Here is a 21,946-nt window from a genome sequence, read left to right on the forward strand (position 1 = left end):
TGTGATTAACGGAATCGAATCCGAGGACCGAAAGGCTAAGGCTGGTGGGCGGAGTCGTGGAGAGCTAATGTGGGTAGAATCAAAGGCGGAGGGACTGGGCAGGGCGATAGGTTGCAGAGGTGGAGCCGGCACTGATGGATCTCTTCAAGGGATGAGACGTCGTCTTCGGTGAAAGAGGAGCACTTGCTCTTGAGGGTGAAATTCTAGTGGTTTTTTATGGCCTTGTCGGTGCGGCCGGAGAGGAGGCGGGCGATGGTGGCCCATTTGTTGGCGAAGCGGGCGTGGGCGCGAATGATGGTGTCGTCCTCGTCGGGATGAAGGCGCGGTGCTTGACCTGAGGGGAGAGCTGGTTGCACCAGCGGAGGCGGCACTTGCCGGAGCGGCCGGGGAATGAGCGATTTAGGAATGCGGCGACGATGATGAATCGCGTCGGAATCACCAGAGTTATTGCTTTATGTTTTTGTTTTTAGCGATAAGGGAATCCATGGGAGAAGAAGAGAAGAAACGTAATTAGTATCCTAATAAATTAACTTATAATTTAGTTTTTACTAAAATATAATTAATAACATAATCCCGTCAAAATAATTTAAAGTGCAGTTGACCGTTATTTTTAAACGGTGCCGTCCTAAAAGGACTAAATTCGGTCAATTTTCAAATATGAGGGACGAAATAATTCAAAAGATAATATTCTGGAAATATAAGGGTCGTATGTTATCTAGTTTTGACCTTTAGTCTTTTTGTAAATATATAGGCGACACATATATATACAATATAGATACACGCACAGAAAGACACAGAGAGAGGGAGAGGGAGAGGGAGAGGGGGAGAGAGAGGAAGAGATGGAAGGACTGACGGAAGACGAGAAAAAGGCACTGAGAGGAAGCAAATTTGCTCCTCTTCCACCTGGAACCAATCAAGCTCGACCACAATCCAGGTCCTTAAATTCTCACACACACACACACACACACACACTACAATATGTATGTCTAATATCGGTGTATGCGGTGTGCTTTCAGCTTAAGCGTATTCATAATTTGAAATACCCCTTATGGTTGCGGAAGCTAGAAATGTGGGAACACTCAATTTTGGTGGGGTTAATTTGCATATACGGTTAGGGTTTTGGTAATAATACACACTTCAAATGTATGTGCAGAAATAAATTAAATTGCCTATGTCGGCCTAGATGAGTTGGATTGTTAGCTGGTATTGATAAATGATAAGTTTTTGGCGAATTAGGATCAAGTCATTCCCATTCAATCGGTAGTTACTAATTAGGGTGTATTTTGTTATATGTGCGTGCAGATTTATATCAAGGGATGAATTGTAGTAGATGAACTAGTTTCGATACTTGTAAATTGAGATTTTCTGTTTGTGGAATTGGTGATTGGATGCTTTCATTTTCTGTGCATGCTGCAACTATGGCTATTCATGCTCAGGGTCTTGGTATGTGCAGGCTGGCACACCCTGGGGGGCCAATGAAGACGAACAAGGCAGCCGCCTTGGCAAAGTTCCTTGAAAGAAAGCTTCAGGAGCCAAATGGGCTTGCTTCTGTTGATCCAAAGCTTGTTGAGTTAGCTGTCAGAAACGCCAAAAAAACGGTTCAATGCAGTAAATTTCTCATCTTTCTGGCCTCAAAGCTCATTTCATGAAATATAGGATGTTGGTTGTCTTCATATCGTATTTCTGTCCCTTTTTATGCTCTGATAGATATTTTAAAATTTGCAAGCAAATTGGATCCTAGATAGAGTATTTCGGGTGCTTCTTTCTCTTTGTGATTCGGTTATTCTCTTCTATTTATGGCTTACAAGCTGGGGATTACATTTGATAGTCATGCTTAAGATTATGTTTAATTTGTAATGCCTCAGATGATGTCTTTTGTGCTGTGCGCATGACTTCAGAAACTATGTTCATTATGCCATAAGAGAAGTTGCACCTGATAAAAAAAGTAAGTCTTGGAGTGTTGAAAGGATTAAAAGAATGGTGAGGAAATATAGGAACTGAAAGCCAGATGGAGTACACTATTTATGTGATTGTTTGACAGTGTGCACGAAAAACAATCGAATCACAAGTGTTAAACTTCTTTCTGCTGCACCGATGCACTCTTGTCGCCATATTACAACCCATATAGAAGTTGAATTGTCGTGATATGCTAATCCACATAAACATCTTGAAAGGCACATAATTGATATTTTTTGTTTTTGTTCAGGTGGGGCTTCAACATCAGGAAGAATCGTTCATCATGTGAACAAGTTTGATGATGCTGAGGTGCATTTGCTTGGTGACACATTGTAAATGTGCATAGTTACATTGCCTTCATAATGATATGTATTTTTCTACTGCTGTTTCCCTTGTTATGGATTTCGCAGGACTTGGAAAAAGAGGATATAAATGGAACATCCTTGCCCAAAAAACTTAAGCAGAAGAAGAAAAAGAAGAAAGACAAAACCCAAAAGAAAAAACAAAAAGTACGATTTTGTTTCCGTAGATGTTTATTTGATTGGTCTGTATCAGACGTGTTAACTTTCACTAAGGCACAGATCCTCCTCACTTCTGCAGAAATTGGATGATTTGACTGCTGATGTTTCAAAGAGACCGAAAAAGAAGTTTAAACTGCGACCTACTTGAATATCCCTATTTGTTACGAATGCCAGCGAGGCTGAAACTGGACAACCGGCCAGCATGGAGCTTATGATATCGGATTCTGATGTCAATCAGCTACAAAATGGATGCTGATATTTTCTTTTCATATCACTGTCTGAGGCACATTTTTTGGAGACTTATTGAATATCATTTAAAGTATACACCTAGAACTAGATTTGTTTAGGGACTCGCTGAAAGATAAGTTCGTTGAACTGTATTTTTGTGTTTCCTTTCTCTATAAATACACAGTTCATTAATTGCAGTTGCTATCTTATTGTTTTGCGAAATTTGTATTTCCTGTAAACCACTACAGCATGACATAACACAGCATTATAAACAGTGGTAATTGCTTTTATCAGTCTACAGCTTTTATATGGCCTACTCCTTGCATCCCACTCAAGAAATGTAATTTCTGTTGTATGCTTTTGAGTATGGATCAGATGTTAGCAGCCAAAAATATTTTGCGAATGAATGAAAAATTTTAGGTATAAATATTAATTAACAATTCGTTACACCTTTTGAAAATTCAAGTAGAAAACGATGATATGTTCTTTTCTTCTCTTTTTTCCCTTTCTTTTTCTACATATTCCCACTTCTATTGACAGACCACAGAGAGAATATTGCTCTCTACCTTGAAGGTGTCCTATTTGTATCGAAGCCGAAAATTATTTCAAACCCCAAAAACAAAGTTAAACAAGCTCTTCATATTCCCATAATGATTTTAAGGTAAACAGAGCAAGCTATCTCAGCTGGTTGAACAGGAACGACAGGTAAAACTTCCTCATAAATCGAGTTCGAAGTTAGACCAAAGAAGAGCTTCGAGCTAGAAAACCATTGAATTTTATTTAACTTATTGCACTTTCATCGCCTCTCTAACTTATTTACAATCTGCTAATGGCATCCCCTACTAAACGTAAACTGCAGGCTATGCAGTCTGCCATATAGAGTTGATGGCAAATCATGTACAAATATTTATATCAACGTGTTCTTCACTCATTTCCCACAACTATAAAACTAGCTGATCCTGGTGGATGAAAATATGAAGAACTGGTAGGAGTAAAATCTAACCTGTGAATGTAACAGAAAGGGTAGAGCTGAGACAAAAAATATCACAAGACAATTGGAGGGGACATGATACCGTTTCTGGTTAACTAAGTAGGTATTAGCGCCAATATCTGGTTCTTGATGATGCCCACACACTTCTGTATCTCGGTATAAACAGGAAGGTTTTGCGAACTTCGTGGCTGTAGGCTTGTCACAGCAGAATCTAGTATTTTTGCCACATCGGATGGAGGAAACTGTCGTTCGGTACACTTCTGCAGTGAGAAAAAAAGATTTTCTGAGTAACCAAATGAAGGGAAAATATGCAACTCCAACTCTTGTCAGGGTGTTTATACTTCACCTGAATCATTAGCAAAGTTGCTACACATTTTGTGATCAGCTCGGAGGGAATTTGGGCCTCAATGTCAGATGCATTTGAGGATTTAGGATCAGTTCTCTGCAACAGTTTACAGTTTTAAAAAAAAATCAAACATTAAGGCTGTATATGGAGGGAGGGAGGGAGAGGGAGGATTCACCACTGGCATGCAGGAATCATCCGAGGAAAGCTGGTCATTTACGTAGTCTATGGCTTCCTCAATCTTCTCCATGGTACCATCCCTATTCGTCAGTGATGATATCGCCTGTAGAAGTATGATAATTGATGAGATTTCTTGAAAGTGCTCCAAGGAGAGCGGATGTAATACTAAAAATAATAGTAGTACTTCGTAATACAATATGAGAGTCTAGGAATTTTCTATAATTACTACTCTAGAAAGCCACAATGACATAATTTTTTTGACATTATACCATTTTCACTTTTAAGGAGAACACATTAAAGGATCACTTGAATCTTGGAGTTGACGTGTTTACCTGCAATGCAGCATCGACCATAGTCCGAGCTTTTGTTTTGGAGCTATCCATGATTTCATTCACATGTGATCCCACTTCTTGAGTTTGACATGCAGAACGGTCAAAAGAATTGAATGTGTTACCAGGATCAGCAAGACCAAGCAGTGGCCTCGGCCATGCAGGTGGAAATTTTCCTTGATACGTGTTTCGTTCTCTCAAGCAGTGTAAAGCTGAAGAGACCTGCCAAAGAAAATTGTGCTTCAACCTAATAGCTAAATGCAGCATAACTTGGTGCATAATTATCAGGATCTTGTAAGGGACTCATACCTGTTCATTGGCTTCATTCAATTGTATAAGCACCGCAGCATATTGCTTTTTAAAGGGTTCCGATTCTTTTAAAGGGCTATCACCATCCTTCTGACTTTCCAACACATCATCATTCATAAGCCTTAATTCACAAACAATAGCTTCCTGCACATAGTGTAAGCAATAAGCGCACTTATCCCCTAATGTTAAGTTACTAATAGGCTTAATAGTGTTTCATGTCCCCAACTTTTAGCATATTCCACAAAATATCCCCAACTTTTGTATTTTCATCAACTGTCTCCAACTTTCAGCATTTTCATAAAATGTCCAGCCATACAAAATTCAGTCACGGAAAGTTGATTCATCTTGCCAGAGTCTGCGGTGGATTTTTTTTCCACTTAAACACATGAAACGAGGTCATTTTAGCAAAAAATAAGAATGATCAATAGTGTTTGTGTACCCGATTTTCACGTATTTCAAATATGTCGGTGTATTCCATAAAATGTCCCCGACTTTGAAGAAAAAACAAAAGTTGAGGACATTTTTTGGAATACGTTAAAAGTTGGAGACAGTTGACAGTGTGAACCCTTCTTATTATTATTTTTTTTTGCGAAATGACGTTTCAGACTACAGCAAGATGAACCAGCTTTCCGCAGCCAGATTTTGTAAAGCGGCACATTTCATGGAAAATGCGGAAAGTTGGGGACATAAAACATTATTAACCCTTGCTAAAATATAACAGCTACTTATACATCCAGAAACTAATCGTTATATAATCCAAGACACAAATACCTTTTTATCGAGGGCACGAGTTAGTTGTGCAAGAGCTTGAATGTCAGCTTCCTTTGCCTGGATTTGAGCAAGTGGTGTACTGGACTGAGAATATGTCTGCTGGTACCTTGCGTTATCACCAGTTCCCGGCCTTGTTGGAACATCTGAAGCAACCTGGAGAACAAAATATACTTGAGATACTAATGCTTTACAGTAACTTGTCATTCTGCAAGTGCAAGGTAGCATATTGGATTGCATAGAACAAATAGTATAACGAGATATTTCAGTACGCCATATGAAATAAATTAATGTTACCCAAATATATGCAATACCATTATTAGAGGTGGATAATAGAGACAAGATATCAAGCTTTGGATGCATCAGCACAAAAGAAAAATGTAATTCAGCCAACAGTGACTATAAGTTTTATAGTCCGAAAAATTCTCAAGCGCATGCATCAAGTCTAAATTCTATAATAAAGATCAAGTAGAAATAACATACAGTACAACACAAAATAATAAGAGTGAACAGGAAGGAAGATAACCTTTGATTGCTTCAGCAAACTGCCAGGATTAGCTAATAAAGATAGAGCAGAAATATCATCCATATTATCCAGGTTGTCACTAGGAGAAAGCTTAATGTACTCCTTTGCTCGTCCATTCTCTTTCAGTTGATTGAAGCTCTCAAACATTTCAGCAGTGATTGTGTGTCTGCCAAGCATTGCAGGCATGTTCTCAAATGGATTTACAGGCATGCAGTCAATATCCTACCAAGAGAAAAAAATCACACAATAGTATAAGAAAGAAAGTATTAAGAAAATAAAATAAACAGCATTAGGAAGGCACAAGGACTTCCATGTTCTCCTTAAGTGCATATATTGGTAAAATCCAAATAAGGAAACTGACAAACTAGGAACATAAACTAAACTACTACTAAGCAGGAAACTGACATACTAGGAATATATGCAATTTTACCACCCAAAGTAGACATGTTGATGCTATGACATCTGAATAAATGATATCAAAACTCATATATGAAAGAATTCAATAGCATGATTCCCACCATGGCAAATTCAACCCCTAGCTCTTGACGGTCAAATTGAACCCGACACTTCGAGTGATCAACAGTTAGCACACTTCCATCATGAATCTCCCTCATTTTTGGATGAATAGCAACGACACGCTGACCAACTGATAAAGGCCTTGCAAGATCATTCGGTAGTCCATCCCTGAGACCTTCGCGCAGCTCAGAGTAATGTTTTCTAACAGTATCTCGATACTGATTAAGCTTCTCTTTTTCTTCCTTCAGGAACTGCTCTGAAAATCGCCGTGGTTTACCAAGTGAACTGCTTGAGCAACAGAGAAACTAGTTATCAGCCCAGTTCTGGTGCACAACTTGGGTGACCAAAGCACAAAGTTTTGAGCAATTATAAAATGAAGACTACAAACCTTCTTATGACACCCCACTCTACACGAGTTAATCTCGGTACATGACCCAATCCAACATGATACAGATATTCAACAAACTCCCTCTTTGCAAACCATGGATAATCAATGCCACTGTAGAACCATTCATAAGTACACCATCTCCTCAGGCGCTGGTTCGCTAAACAATTAGACAGGTTCTGTTTGGCATAAAATAGACAAAGATAATGAGTATTTAACTTATCCGAATATGATTCAAAGAATTAAAACAAACCAAACCTTAAATCTAGGTACTGTATCATGGAGTGAACCAAGAGAAAGATTACTCTCATTGTTTGAGATCTTTTCAGAAAATTTCAGGTCCTTCTTGACCAATGGTTTTTTAAGACTCAGCTTACGCCGGCTCCTCATTTTAGTAGGTAAATTAACCTGATTGACCAGAACCTGTGTAGCTGAGTGGGCTGAGTCAGACCCTTCTTTCTGTAAATCAGCACCAGAAGAGTTTTCTGAAACTTTCATCACTTTCGGAGAACTACTTTGAGAATACTTTTTACTCCGTATTGATTTCTTGCTTGCATCTCCAGCCTTAAAAAAAACATCATTACTATTTGATGAGGCTCAACTAGAGAAGACGAATAATTTAAGGTTTCATACTTCTATTATACTTCACATAGTCATACTGTGTAAGAAATGTCAAAAAAAGGAAATTATAGAGCTAAAATCAGAGTACCTCAACCCCTGGAGATCCACTAAGATGAATTTCAGCATGAACTTCAGTTTTTTTATTCTGCAAGTATATATTGAGTAAAAATCGTGCCAAAAATAAAATATGTGAGAATAATCAATAATAATAAACAAACAATATCCCTTTCTCACCTTATGCACTGGCATCTTTTGTTTTTTTCTTGATTTGGTGGTAGACTGATGGGAATCCTGGTTTTCTTCAGGAACAGAACTACCATGAAAAACTGAACTATTTCCAGGTTTTGATGTTTTGCTACAAGCAACTTCAACACTTGATGCTAGGTGTCCTTTCATTCTTACCCCTGAGGATCTACGTTTTTCTCTTGGCTGGTTTGCCGGTGGAGATTCTAATGGCACAGTCTCGTCAACATAATCATGATCATCTTTGAACAGCATCCTGGAATCTGATGTAAGAAAATCAACACTTTGTCAACCCTCATCTGAATCTTCTAGACAGTTACATATTTTCATCAAATGGAATATTCAATAGTATCTTTATCAAATAAAGAAATTGAATACTCCAAAACTAGTTGCTGGTCGGCAGGACAAACATATACTACCAGTTACTTAAATTTTACTATCCCCTAAAAAGACATTAACTGCTTGATGACTAATCAACAAAATCTTAAGAATTTGCATGCATGACAGCTGTTTTTAATTTGCAGGAGAATGTAGTTGCCAGGTTAACTGAATTGCAAATTTATTCAACAGTCAATCTTAATCGTCTGAATATAGTAAACAAGAAATAGTAGACCTATAACACGTACCATATTCATGATCTGTTGGCATCATCAGTGACAAATCCGCCAGTGTTTGCAGGGCATCAAAAGCAGGTTCTTCATCTGCAAAGACCCGTCCAATGTCAAAAACAATTGAAAAGAGAATAGGACTTACCACACATTTAAAGTGAGATTCCACTCACAGACTATTAACCATAATACAGCAAATGTTTTGTTAACGGAGGAAGGAGAAATATGGATTTTTTATATACTTATTATTGACCAACAGTCCAAAAGGGGTGAAGTCCGCAATCCATGTTACAATTACACTATGATTCAAGAGACATGAATTAAAATGGTAGATATGCAAATACCACACCTCTGCCAAAGAGAACCTGTTTGCTCTTCTTCAGCATCGGAGATCTGGACACCTTGGTGTCATTGACCTCCACATCAAACTTTTTTCTCATTGCACTCAGCAGTTGCTGACCTTCCTCTGTTCCACTGCATTCTTCCTTGATGTCATCCAAATGATTCTCAATATTGTTATCAACTTCATGCTTTCTCCCTTCAAATTTGTTTCCCTTCTGTCTCGTTGTACCAATACTTACAGATTCAATCAAATGGGGTTTACACCTTGATAATTCACCAGTGTCGGCTTCTGTGCTTCCTTCTAAATCTTCTTCATCTGTGTCTGTTGCCAAGAGCTTGCCATTTGATATCTCTGCTATATTATGCTGTAACCAACCGCAGTTCTGTAAGGGAGGAGTAAGATATATTGTTCCACTAGACCAGGTTAAACCATTACCTTTCTTTGAGCATGCCTAAAAGGTGAGGACATTACACTTTCAGCTCTTTTATTCAGTGTACCAGAAACCTTGGGGGAACCACCTCTCTGGGAGGCCTCTGCCAAAGCTATAGCTATCTCATGAGCTACTTCATTGTCATCAGCATTGGCCTTTAATTTCAGGCCCTGCCTTGTTGGAGAAAAAAATTTCTCCCCGTTGATATTTTCACGTGAAAATGAAACCGGGAACCTTGGAGTTCTTTTTCCGACAGGACGAGCTCTGCTAACTGAAAAAAAATACCATATACAGTAAATTATTTCGAGATGGGTGTCTTGTCGTAGACCAGAAAATAGCAGGCAGAGAAAAAATAAGGGGTGTCCTTCTAAACTCCAGCCAGTTAGAAAAGAAAATAACAGTAGAATAAAGAAATAAATTTGCCATTAAGGCTGAAGATATGCACTACACAAATATTATATGACAAATCAAAGATGCAGGGGACAGTAGACAGCGGACAGAGAATTTTGCAAATACTTTTTTGAGGGATACAGGCTAATTCAGGCAAAAAAAGGATGGCAGCAAAGTAAGCAAATGAGGTTCTCATGTATAGGAAAATTAGGAAAAAGCACTCCAAAATAAACACGAGTTGTGCTACAGAGATTTATATCCTTAACGTTTGAAAGCCAAAATATTTTCTGCCACTCATTACACCTAGGGATCCTACATATAATGAACTTAAACAAAGCAGCAGATAAACATAGATCCATAGTTCCAAACAACGACTATAGAGAACGAATTTCATCATAGTTGCACATAAAAAAAAATTGACTTATTTAGATGAGTAGATTCTAACATACCACTAGAGCGATTCTTTTTCAATAATGAAAGGCAGCCATAATTTGATGCAGTGATTAGAGATTGTGAAGCAATGTCATCTAATGCTTTAGGGGTGGGGGGCTCCACTTTCCCACGAGCACGCTTCTGTGTCTTCCGGGATGATCCTGCTCCACCATTCTTCTCTTGGTCACTATCACTGCCTGCCTGTAAATCCAAGAAAAATTGTCTTACAAAGAAGGCAGTAACAGTATTGGGTAAATTACTACATTTAATCATTTATATTATCAACATATATTAGAACATTCCTGAGAAACTGAGTTTTTCATCACCACAAGTCTTGAAAATTATCAGCAAGTAATTTGTATGTATTGGAAGTTAGAGATGGATAATAAAAACATATACTGAGGTCTGAGAGCCAAAAACTACCAACATGCATGAGAGTGGGGGACACCAGAAGAACTGGATATTACCTGACTTATTGTGGTTTGCATTCTCAAGAATATCAAAATAATGTGAGCATTTCATAACATGAAAATGACTACAGGACTTATAAGAATAGATGGCATTGCACTGTTGAGTTAGATTGTAGTCTAACCAGATTGCTGTAGTGATCAGTCATCATGGCGATTAACCCAGCTGCAGAAGCAGTTCCATGTGGAAGAGATAAGTATGCCTGAAATTAACAATTAAAGATAAGTGAAACCATAAGAGTTTTGGTTGAAGGATGCATATCACAAGATGAGTTGTCAAAATAACAGCGTCCAAATTTTAGAAGGCATGTGATTATGAATGTGTCTAGAGAGCCCTTGGTGATACTTTAGGAATACTGAATGGCACCATGGGTAATGGGTTCATATAGATAGTTACCAAAAATTGAAAGAATTTTCTTTAAGGATTTGGGACAACAATTTTTCCTTCGATTCATCACAGCAGTAAAGGTTCCAGCATATATATGGTAGTCAGTGTTCCATATGGCCAGAGGACCAAAATGACTTATATATACAATTGTCTCACTTTCTATCCTCTAACTGTTATGATCCACAGATGCAATACGTAATGATACCAGCAACCTGAAATCTTATTCATTCCTCTGTGACACTAAGGCGGATCTTTTTTTCAATTATTGCAATTGTTTAAGAAGAAAAGGCAAATAAGTTAATCTGATTATGATATTGCAACACTCATAGGCCACTGTAGATTTTAGGGACGAAGGATCTCTAAAAGCAAATAAACTTCATTCTAGAGCCCAGTAAAGCTATTCTCTACGATTAGTAAAGCCAGCAATGAACCCCAGAAGGATGAAAAGTAGCAGGAAATAAGTGGACTAGTGGAGTAAGATACATAGTAGCAGAACATGGAATCCATCTAGTCAAAAATCATAATTACCCGATTCATAGTGTAAAGGGCCTCCACCATTTCTGCTGAACGATTTCTGACAGCACCAGCTACCTGTACACATGCACAAGAAGAAAAGGAGGCACGGTTTTAGCATGTAATAGTAACAGTTGGCATCAACTGGCTAGTTCATGACGGATCAAGCTAAAACTGGTCTTCGCTTATGATGCAACCGTTATCTAGATCACGGTGACCATATTTATTGGCATGTAGCAGATATATTATTGTTAAATAAGGTAATAAATTCAACATTCATTTGTGCAAATCTTAGTCAATGAGTCTAATATGAATTTGATCTGACCTTCTTCCACTCTTTACTGTACTTGCGGTAAGAGTCATAAAAACGAGTCAGCTCTTCCATGGTCCACCGAGGCCCAAGCATGTCAGACAACTTTCTTTTCTGCAATTGAAGAAAAGAAAATAGTGTGGTCATTGTGTTTATGTGCAAAATGCATGACCCCAATTTACAAACAAATTGAAGGATCATCAGAGAGATATGTGCTAGAATCCTGCAGCTTATTATAACAATTCAAGCTATATTGTTCGTAGAAAAGTTTTACTATGAAATTGAACAGCGTGTTCCCTTGGCATTAAATCATGCATGACAAGAGACTATGAAATAAAAGGTTCCGTCTCACGCTTTATAAATCAAGATGAAATAGAATCATATTATGAGGTCGAGATAAGACACAGGTCAGAAGCAAGAAGTAAGTTATCAGAAAAGTGGTAGTAAAAGAAAATAAACTAGTTCACCAGAAACTCACCCGACTGTTACTTTTTTTAGCATTATATCCATCTTTGCTGGGAGATACATCGTCGATATAAGAATAGCGGTTATTCACACTTCTCGACTTTCTTGTGGGTCCCATTATGTGCTAATCTAGGAATCTAAACTAGAAAAAAATATCATGAAGTCAAAATGTTAACCACCATAAGATTACAGAAGCTCTTTAAAAGCTATTTATTGAACCACAAGTACTTCAAATCTGGAGAAGAATCTTCTAACTTCTCCCCAGGATATATTCGGAGCCCATGCCCATTAAGTAAATACTCAAGAGGCCGAAATAAACTCACAATTGGAGGTAAATATTTATCATAGCCACAGAAGTACAGAATGCGAACAACTCAACGAATATAAAGTACAGTTAAAATACACATTTCAACAATTAAAATCATACTACGAGTTGTAACTGCAGCATAGTCAGATGAGCAGACACAAACCACTATATGTCTAGATTCATATCGAACACAAAAAAAGGCAATAGAAGAATAAAACTTTTTTAACTATTTGAACAAATACACAGAGAAGAATTACTAATTAGTTCAACATACACTTATATTTAGTTTAACTCAAACGTGATTAACGTGGATTATCTTAAAGTTACCACAAATAATTACAACACCAACTCATATGTGTAACGTGCGGCAGACGCGCACACACTTCATTCAAAATCAAGCAGAAAGACTCCTTAAAAATTCAAAATTAATCGCACTAGAAAGACTCAAATTAACGATCTTCAAACTATCCTGTAAAAAAACGGGGAAATAGGAAAAATCTCCGAGTGGCTCACAAAATTCAATCAGACGAAGTAAACAAGTTGCATATATGCCAAAAAAATGCATTTATCACTGATAATCAGCTAGACCCGCCAGAAAACAAATCCAAACCATTCACTTAAACCCGTCCATGCGGCGCTCAAATTAGACAAAAAGAAATTCATGAAAACAAATTGAAACACACACAAAAACGCTCAAATCAGACGAAACGAATTTTTAAAATAATTGAAACACAAAAAAAGATCAGCAACAGAGAGAAAATAAAAAGAACTCCCCGCTCATCCCTCCTTACCTTTCCGAATAATTCAATTCATAGAAGTTGAGGAAAAGCTCCAGATTTGAGATCAATTGAGAATTGGTGGCGCGAGGGATTACGATTTTTCTGCGATGGAGTGAGACTTTAGAGAGAGAAAGCAGAGTTTTTGCGAGAGAGAGTTGGAAGAAGATCGAATTTTATGTGCGTATTTAATTTTTTTATGTCAAAATAATAACCGCGAAATCTACATCCTTGTATTTGTATTTCTGCGAGGATGGCTTAATTTCACTTGAGCCCCTCTACAAGTTTATTTTCTTATTTTGACCACAACTTTTTTACATTTGAAATTCAATGACCTCCTACGGAGTACTCTGTACTCCTATTATATTTTCCATCTTTTTTACAAGTATAATAATTATTTCAACAATTTTATTTGAATAATAACTGCACATGGAAATTTCATATGAATATGAAAATCTGCATATAGTTGTTATCAGACATGAAGAATTCGACACTTCTTGCATGTATATATACACATAGGTACTCGCATGAATAATAATAGGTGTTGATGATCCGAATATGAACGCTTGTCGTTTATGTAAACAAATGCGAAGAGTGTGAGACGTTAAGACACAAGAAGAACTCTATGTTATTCATCTCGTATACGCGCTAATTCACATATCTTTAGGCTATAATATTATTATACGACGTCACTCGATTCAAAGAATAACATTATGAAAACTAGATTTATATCCAATTGAGTCGTCAATCTATTAGTCCACATTTCTAAACTCATTCAAGTTGGGTGGACAATCATCGTATTAGTGTATTTCTGTTTGTTTCTGTAGCATTTATGATTTATGTATTGTGCATCCGCTCGTCTAACGCTAATGGCGAGATTCACGTCATGGGATTAACACTATTTAATGTATTTCAATATTTATCAATATCGTTACTTATTAAAATACATGTACATATGAGTATATATTTGGGTCAATTTTAAATAGAGTAAATGCCAATTTTGGTTTTAAACACATGACTAATTTGGCCAAAAATATTCACTTTTTTAAAAAACGGGTCCATTCATGTGAAAATGTTGCCGATGTAGTCCTTTTGTTGACGGTTACATCAAAAGATTAACGATCAACGCTAACTGCACAGTGTCATGAGCGTTAGTTTTTTCACGGAACCGTAAAAAAAGAACTACTCCGATAAGGATTTCATTGCTTACAAAGGTTAATAGACTAGTTAGCACATGCATGCTTGTGAATTTCCTGATTATAAAAGAGTGAAATACCATATGATATCAACTTAAAATGCAGCCTGAAACATTAAATTTAGAAACGTGATGCCACTAACTACAAACAGACAGAAATAGTATATCAATAATTTATCTACAAAACCAATTAAATGAACATTTCTAAGTAAGTCCAAATCACAAAAAACCTGCATGATATCCGTGTGTCATATTCTTCTTATTTAATTAATAGGTTGACAGAATGAAGGGTGATATAAAAAATAATTAAATTAAATTATTGAAAATAAAAATATCAGAAGTTCCAACTTCATGAATAAACAACGCACTGTTAAAAAAACCGAATAAATAAATAAAAATTAAAGACAAATAAACGCAGAAAAAGTGTATAAAAATCAACACACACAGTGAGTGTGAGTATATAAAGGAGTGTGTTAAAAGAGCACTAACAAAGGAAGCATCTCTCTCTCACTCTCACAAAACCAACTCCGACAGCAGGGGTGCTGTGTCATACAAGCCATTATTTTAGTATATAATAACATTGATATTTTAATGGAGTATTATTTTTATAAATAAAATATTTGTGTATTTGTGCACAGCATCCGATCATACCACCCTTCTCTCACCCACACTGAATCGTATGCTGCTGTGTGTTTCTGGACCTACAACGTATGTGATACCTATGTAAATAGTATATATCTCCACACACTGTTATGAAATACTTCTGCTGTATAGTGTAGATACTGTATATTTATCTGTAGAGTGTGTGTGTGTGTGTGTGTGTGTGTGTGTGTGTTGGGAGAGAGGGCGCGTGAGCGTATAAGAATATGCAGAGATTTAGCGTGATCCAGGCAATGGAGGTGGCACCGGCGGATCCGGTGGCGGAATGGGCGGCCCCGGGCGGAGAAACCGGCCTTGAAGGTCGAATTTCATCTTAATTTCACTTGAATTTTGCTGAATCGAGAGAGAATTTTTGTAATGTTGATTTCGTTTGGGGTTTGGTTGTTTTAATGCAGAGCCTATGTGGCAATTGGGCCTCGGTGGTGGGCCCGAAGCGTACCCGGAGAGGCCCGATGAGCCCAATTGCATCTATTACTTGAGGACTGCTTTCTGTGGATACGGCGATCGCTGCCGGTTCAATCATCCCCGGGATCGTGGCAAGGTGATTTAAGTTTTTTATTTTTTTTTCAAGCTATGATTGCTACGATCATAGGGTAAAGAGTAGTAGTACGATTTAGTGGGGGGTTTGTGTAGATTTGATTCTAATTTGGGGAAAAGTATACTTTTATTGTACGCCTACTATGTTTTTATTTTGGGGGATCTATTCTGGTTTCTATCAAATATATCAGTTAACTAGATTGGGGAAAAATTTACATTTTGAATGATTGTATGAATGACTTGGGTGAAAAATGAGTCTTCTTAGTTTTTCATGCTTTTGGGGAAGGCAATGGTGTAAATCGGGTTCACATGCATTTAGTGAAAATAGTTGTGTCTATAGTGACTTGATTTTATGGTAAGTCTGGTAGAATTGGTGCCTATGTTATGTTTGATGAAGATCATCGTTGTTGTGATTATGAAATAGAAATATTGAAGAGTAGGTAAAGATTTTTATTATTATTATTGATCATCTAACTTTGGTGTATATACGCTATTCAGTTTTTTTCCTATCACTGTATTAGGCAATGGGAGCTCTTAGAGCTAGTGGAGGTGAGTACCCGGAACGTGTTGGCCAACCAATCTGTCAGGTATAATTCGTAGATTCTAAATTTGTCTTTAATTACTGCTACAAGAAAATGTCTGTTTAATGTTGCTGAGCTGAATTGCAAGAATAAAGTCTTGATGTTGGATGAAATGCATGTGCCACATAACGCTCTTAAGAAATTGTCTACTTATTTTAAGGATTTCTGGCACTGATCCATGAGTTTGAATCCCTGACATTAGCCAAAGTAATCTACAAGTATACACCTGATGCAGTTCGTCTGTTTCCTGAGTGTTTTGGGAGAGTGAGCCTCTTTTTAATGACCACATGGCACTGCATTTGGGTTATTATCTGATATTGTCTGGTTTGTGTAAATTTCTCTGTGGTAGTTTAGATTTTAAAATGGGACATGCAAAAAAAATTTGTTTACTTATCAAATTTCATCTTTATGTTGCCATGCTATAATAAAGACAATAAAACTTCTTGATTGCAGAATGCAGACTCCTGTTCATCCTTTTCATGGTTCAAAAATTCAAATGATGCTTTGTTACTCTTGCTACATATTTCTCCGAGGTCTTTAACCCATAAGATTATGAAAGTACCATTGCCTTAAGCAGCTGGACATATCAGCTACTGGTAATTTGAAAGAGAGATTTTCTCCATGTTGATGATGGATACTAATTATTTTGATCTAGTAGGAATTCCTGTCTGCTGTATTAACTATTGAATGAATTATTAAATGGTTATCATTTTGACAATGTCAAAATTATAAAGACATATATTTCTCTGAGTTTTAAAAACGGGGGGGGGGGGGGGGTTCATTGAGCAGTTGTATCTTTGTTACATGTCAGGTTTTCATTAGAATCACTTATTTAATTGTTTTAATGTGTATACACTTAAACTCTTTTAAGCTCTCTCATTTTCAATCATTTCTCCATGGAAGCATCCTTTTTTGATGTTCTCGTATTTCAGTTGAGCATTATATCTTCTTTGTGAAAATTATGTCTTGTTCAATTCACCCTTCGCAATGGATTTGCAGTACTACATGCGGGCAGGAATGTGTAAATATGGTGGTTCCTGCAAGTATCATCATCCAAAGCAAGGAGTTGGATCTTCAGCCCCCGTGGCACTGAATTTTTATGGATATCCTCTGCGACCGGTCTGTCTCTTTGGATAATTTCATTCTTGTATATTCTATGGAATTATCTATGGTTTCTTTATACCTTGCCAGCTACTTCATAATCTTCTTTTGGCAGGGAGAAAAGGAATGTTCATATTATGTAAAGACAGGTCAGTGCAAGTTTGGCGTCACCTGTAAATTTCATCATCCACAGCTGGCCGGGATACCAATGCCAGCCCCTGGTCCTGGGTCTTTCACTGCTTCAGCAGCTATGCCAACACCAGCTATGTATCCAACTGGACCGTCTCCCAGCCATCAATCTTCTCAACAATATGGGGTTATTCAAGGCAACTGGCAAGTTGCCAGGCCTTCCATGCTTCACGGCTCTTATGTTCCTGGAAGTTATGGTCCCATGATCTTTCCCCCTGGAGTCGTTCCTGTTCCTGGCTGGACTCCCTATTCGGTAGGTGTTGCCGACACTGTAATGTTTGATGTCCCTTCTTTTATGCTAAATTCTTGAAGTACATGTACAGGCACCTGTTAGTCCGGCAGCCTCACCAAGTACTCAGCAAACAATTGGGGCAGGCCCGGTTTATGGGATAACACAATTGTCTCCTTCCGCTGCTGCCTATACAGGACCATACCTTTCCATTACATCTTCTGCTGGCCCCTCAAGCAGCATTCAAAAAGAACAAGCATTTCCGGAAAGACCTGGCCAACCAGAATGTCAGTACTATCTAAGGAATGGGGACTGTAAATTCGGAGCTACATGTAAATATCATCATCCACCTGAGTGGAGTGCATCAAGGGCCAATTACATACTTAGCCCAATGGGTCTACCACTACGCCCAGTAAGCATTCATTTTATCTCTTGATGTTTGCTGAGCTTTTTAATTGCCTATATATGGCAGAACAAGATGATCTGTCTCGGTGTGTCCCTGTCACTCTCCGTAATTATTAACTTCTGCTTTTCTATGAAGCATCTACGATTTATATCCATTTAAGTCGAATAAATTCCTTCAATTAGATTTTTTTGGGAAGTTTGTGTGGTATTAATACTGCCATTTCTTTTGTTTTCTATTCTGCTGATACTTCAACAAAGGCTGTTGCTCTGATGAACCGAAACCTGCATATGGACGCTCCCATTAGTGCACAACCCCTCGCTCCAGGATAAACTCTGGAAGTTTGAGTTGTATGAGTTTTGGTATATTTGGAGGCTGTTGTCTCATAGAAATATTTAGTTATACTTGTCTGCAGAGTCACATACTGGTATAAACTGATTGCAATAAATTGGACAAGTTTCTTTTATTTCTCTTTTTTGATGAAGTTTTTCAATGCTGTGACATAACATGTTTTGCCTCAATAAAATGTTACTACTACTATTTTTCTTTTTTTTGGAATAATGATGATAGTCTTAATTTGCAGAATAAGATTCTTTGTTTCATTTGTATTATGGTAGGCGACACATTTGATATCATCCACCAAGTAAAATATAGTCACAAATCATGCTTCGTGTTTCTAAACATTGTACGCCATTTCTCAGGGTGCACCTCTTTGTTCTCACTATGCACAGAATGGAGTGTGCAAATTCGGGCCCTCGTGCAAATTTGATCATCCGATGAGATCTCTGAGCTACAGCCCTTCTGCATCCTCTCTGACCGACATGCCAGTTGCTCCTTACCCGGTGGGATCCACAATTGCAATTCTGGCCCCATCATCCTCATCATCAGATCTAAGGCCCGAGCTGCTTTCTGGGTTCAGCAAAAACCCACTGTCGTCACAAATGTCTTCTTTGAGCAGCTCAAGTGCATCAGTTGGCTCAGTATTCTCAAACACTGAGGCTCTTCCTCAGTCATCTGTTCAGCAGTCTGGGCAGGGATCGGTGTCTTCAAGTGGTGGCAGTAGTGCAAGTCCTGGTGGTGAGGCACACACATCAAGCTGAAGTGGAAGGGGCCTAATCAAGCAACTTCCACAAAGCAAAGCTCAAGTTTTTCGGTGCCAGCAACCTTCGTCCTCTCAGGTCTTAGGACAACCTTAGCTACGTCCATCACTCTTCATAAATAGCATATGGCCGTCCCCTTTTGAAATAAGCCATACATATACCCTCTCAAAGGATCTAGAAAAATCATTAGCTTTTCAACTTAGTCTTTCAATAACGTAAAAGCCCAAAGCCTCCCCCCCCCAGCTTAATTCCCACCCGCTGCTCGAATTTCGGAGTTTGTTGTCTATTTATGCTGTCTTTTCCGGAACGGGAAAGATGAGTCCTCGCATTCTTAAATCCGGATATAATTACACCTCTTCTTCTTCTTCTTCCTTTTTTTTGTTTGGGGGTCTTATTCTCGATCGATAAACTCAGTCGAAGTACAGAAGCATTTTATGCTTTCCTTGTATGTAAGATATGTAGTTATGCACTGTATAATAAATATATTTGAATGATTCTCACAAATTATCCAACAATTAATTCAGAGTAGATCCTGTGTTTTTTTGTACTCTACTTATTTACATTATTTCCTACATGAAATTACAGATTTCTGTGTATAATATTGATGACTGGTTATCTTCTCACAACTTTAGCAGGAAAGTAGACAGCTAGTAGATGTTGTCTGAAAATATCATCTGCTTATGCTTTAAGGTTGCCGTACATTTGGAAAAGTGCCATAATTAATGCATAAGGTCAGATTCTACATCAAAACCAAAGGTCATTATCCCACATTTTCTATGTTATTTTTAGTTAGTTCAAGGTACCTGGTCTCCTTTCAAGTGGCGGGTTGGGGATTTGAATCCTTCCATGATTCTAGTAAGTACTGCTAATCAAATTACATGTATATGTTTTTATACATACTCCATATTTGTAACCTATTGCAAGTAAACTTGGTAAATGGCAAAAGAAGCAATAACACAAGATAGATATATGGCCATGCAAAAAAAAGTGGATCTTTGTTTGACATAGACTTACAGTACATAATAATTACTATTACTACCAGTACTCAAAATAGAGACTGTCCCTGTCCCATGTCAGCTAAATCCCCAAAACAAGGAAAGAAAGATGCAGCAGCATTACTACTAGTTACTGCATTACTCATAATTTCATCAAAATCTCCCCTGTTCTCTTCCATATTAATTGGATTGTTAATCATTGCTGAGAGCTCACAAGAACTCAGCTCCCACTGCTGCTGGCTGTCCCACATTCCATATTCAAATTCTTGGTATGTAGAAACATCTGCATATGTGTGATCAAGGCTCCATGCCGCCGCAGCCGAATCGGAGGATGAGAAGGTGGTTTCTTTATTCTTGCTTGAGGAGGTTGGAGAAGGGTTCAAGTAGTTGTTTGGGACAATGCAGTCCAAGTAGCCAGAGCTTGTGTCAGATTTGGACAAGTTGAAGAAATGATCATCATTGGGTGAACATGATTCATGACACGTGTCGTGCCCCGGCTGGACCGGGCCCCGAGGAATCTCGAGGCTCGCAGTGCTGGTGGCATGGTGTTTGGTGGTTTGTGTTGGTGATGGGTGGAAGAAGGATTGGAGCTGGAAGGGAGAGTGGAAAGTGGTTTGATCAGAGTAGATGAAGTTGGTTCTTGCTTGTGTGCCTTTGATGGAGAGGGCTGCCCTGTCATAGGCCAATGCTGCCTCTTGGGCAGTGTCAAAGGTGCCCAGCCAGTGCCTCTCCTTGGTGGTGGGGTCCCTGATCTCGGCTGCGTACCGGCCCCATGGGCGCCTCCTCACCCCGAGGAAGCGCCCCGGCTCCGCCTGCTTCTTGCGGCCGCGGCGGTAGCCCGGCTGCGCCGCTGCTGCCGTGTTGCGCTGGAGGAGTGTGAAGCCTGTGTCAGTGAGGATGGGCTCAAAGAGGGTGAAGGGCTTTTCATGGGAGGGTTTAAGTGATGACATGTTTCTTGTGTTTGTGTTTTGTGTATTTTGGTGATGTGTGTGTGTGTGTGTGTGTGTGTGTGTGTGTGTGTGAAGAGGCCACTCTTATATAGGCAGTGATTTTGTTGTGTGTAGACAACTTGTTTTAATATATTTTTGATAACTTGTTGGATTTTTATTGGAACTACTACTTATTTAGATAACTGCAAAAATAGAGAAAAAGAAAAAAGTGACCTTTGCCTTTCCGGAGTATCAGATTTTTTATTTTGACTAGGATTTCAAGTTTCTATTCTGTTTGACAAAGGGACTTTCACTAAAATGTTTCTCAATTTTAGCAACACCTAAAGCTCAAAAACTTGATTGCAAATGGAAAGAAGAGGAGTTTAGAATTACTACTACTCCTAAATAAGTAAAATAACATTTAAAAGTTGCATTTCGCTCCCTTTATCCTATATTTCGTAACTCATTTTACAAAGTTGGGCTAAAATTCGTCTTAAGATAATCTTATTTTCATATTGATTTCGTCAAGCCCCTTCTTTCTACAACACATTTTAAACTATTTAGAATAAAATGTAATACACTACTACTATTGGAAATCCAATAGATATTTCGTTGATTTTTGTTTTTGTACTTTGAAAAGAAAGAAACTCGGATTATTGGAAAATTATCCCCGCCAAAAATT

At 38.0% G+C, this 21,946-nt stretch overlaps 4 protein-coding genes across 8 annotated transcripts; 2 read left to right on the forward strand and 2 right to left on the reverse strand.

Moving 5' to 3' along the window:
- Nucleotides 1-777: 777 nt before the first annotated feature.
- Nucleotides 778-2,902, forward strand: LOC121759334. Its single transcript, XM_042154885.1, has 5 exons — nucleotides 778-934; nucleotides 1,454-1,608; nucleotides 2,207-2,265; nucleotides 2,367-2,465; nucleotides 2,557-2,902. The coding sequence occupies exons 1-5, from the start codon at nucleotides 840-842 to the stop codon at nucleotides 2,623-2,625; spliced, it is 477 nt and encodes a 158-aa protein (XP_042010819.1). The 5' UTR covers nucleotides 778-839; the 3' UTR covers nucleotides 2,626-2,902.
- Nucleotides 2,903-3,464: 562 nt separating this feature from the next.
- LOC121783120 (protein ALWAYS EARLY 3-like) lies at nucleotides 3,465-13,538 on the reverse strand. 3 transcript variants are annotated; one of them, XM_042181151.1, is made up of 21 exons: nucleotides 13,361-13,538; nucleotides 12,276-12,399; nucleotides 11,813-11,911; nucleotides 11,503-11,565; nucleotides 10,712-10,789; nucleotides 10,137-10,320; nucleotides 9,303-9,568; nucleotides 8,874-9,231; nucleotides 8,543-8,617; nucleotides 7,908-8,179; nucleotides 7,762-7,818; nucleotides 7,311-7,616; nucleotides 7,056-7,231; nucleotides 6,670-6,952; nucleotides 6,152-6,373; nucleotides 5,629-5,781; nucleotides 4,858-5,001; nucleotides 4,552-4,770; nucleotides 4,221-4,322; nucleotides 4,043-4,138; nucleotides 3,465-3,956 (listed from the first exon to the last, which is right to left on the reverse strand). In XM_042181151.1, exons 2-21 carry the CDS (start codon nucleotides 12,378-12,380, stop codon nucleotides 3,792-3,794), a joined length of 3,423 nt encoding a protein of 1,140 aa, XP_042037085.1. In that variant the 5' UTR covers nucleotides 12,381-12,399; nucleotides 13,361-13,538; the 3' UTR covers nucleotides 3,465-3,791. The 3 variants fall into 3 exon arrangements, with proteins under 3 accessions (XP_042037085.1, XP_042037083.1, XP_042037084.1); XM_042181149.1 differs by having other exon boundaries at nucleotides 4,218-4,322; XM_042181150.1 differs by having other exon boundaries at nucleotides 4,218-4,322; nucleotides 12,276-12,404.
- A 1,508-nt stretch (nucleotides 13,539-15,046) lies between these two features.
- Nucleotides 15,047-19,868, forward strand: LOC121783156 (zinc finger CCCH domain-containing protein 34-like). 3 transcript variants are annotated; one of them, XM_042181152.1, is made up of 7 exons: nucleotides 15,047-15,500; nucleotides 15,596-15,741; nucleotides 16,259-16,324; nucleotides 17,318-17,437; nucleotides 17,535-17,861; nucleotides 17,932-18,249; nucleotides 18,942-19,868. In XM_042181152.1, exons 1-7 carry the CDS (start codon nucleotides 15,407-15,409, stop codon nucleotides 19,338-19,340), a joined length of 1,470 nt encoding a protein of 489 aa, XP_042037086.1. In that variant the 5' UTR covers nucleotides 15,047-15,406; the 3' UTR covers nucleotides 19,341-19,868. The 3 variants fall into 3 exon arrangements, with proteins under 3 accessions (XP_042037086.1, XP_042037096.1, XP_042037089.1); XM_042181162.1 differs by lacking the exon at nucleotides 18,942-19,868 and adding an exon at nucleotides 18,501-18,706; XM_042181155.1 differs by lacking the exon at nucleotides 15,047-15,500 and having other exon boundaries at nucleotides 15,622-15,741; nucleotides 16,236-16,324.
- Nucleotides 19,869-20,385: 517 nt separating this feature from the next.
- Nucleotides 20,386-21,309, reverse strand: LOC121793136 (ethylene-responsive transcription factor ERF086-like). Its single transcript, XM_042191322.1, has one exon. The coding sequence runs from the start codon at nucleotides 21,283-21,285 to the stop codon at nucleotides 20,386-20,388; it is 900 nt and encodes a 299-aa protein (XP_042047256.1). The 5' UTR covers nucleotides 21,286-21,309.
- Between the last annotated feature and the right edge of the window lie 637 nt (nucleotides 21,310-21,946).

Source organism: Salvia splendens, chromosome 2 (genome assembly GCF_004379255.2).
Source record: "Salvia splendens isolate huo1 chromosome 2, SspV2, whole genome shotgun sequence".
Taxonomy (NCBI): Eukaryota; Viridiplantae; Streptophyta; class Magnoliopsida; order Lamiales; family Lamiaceae; genus Salvia; species Salvia splendens.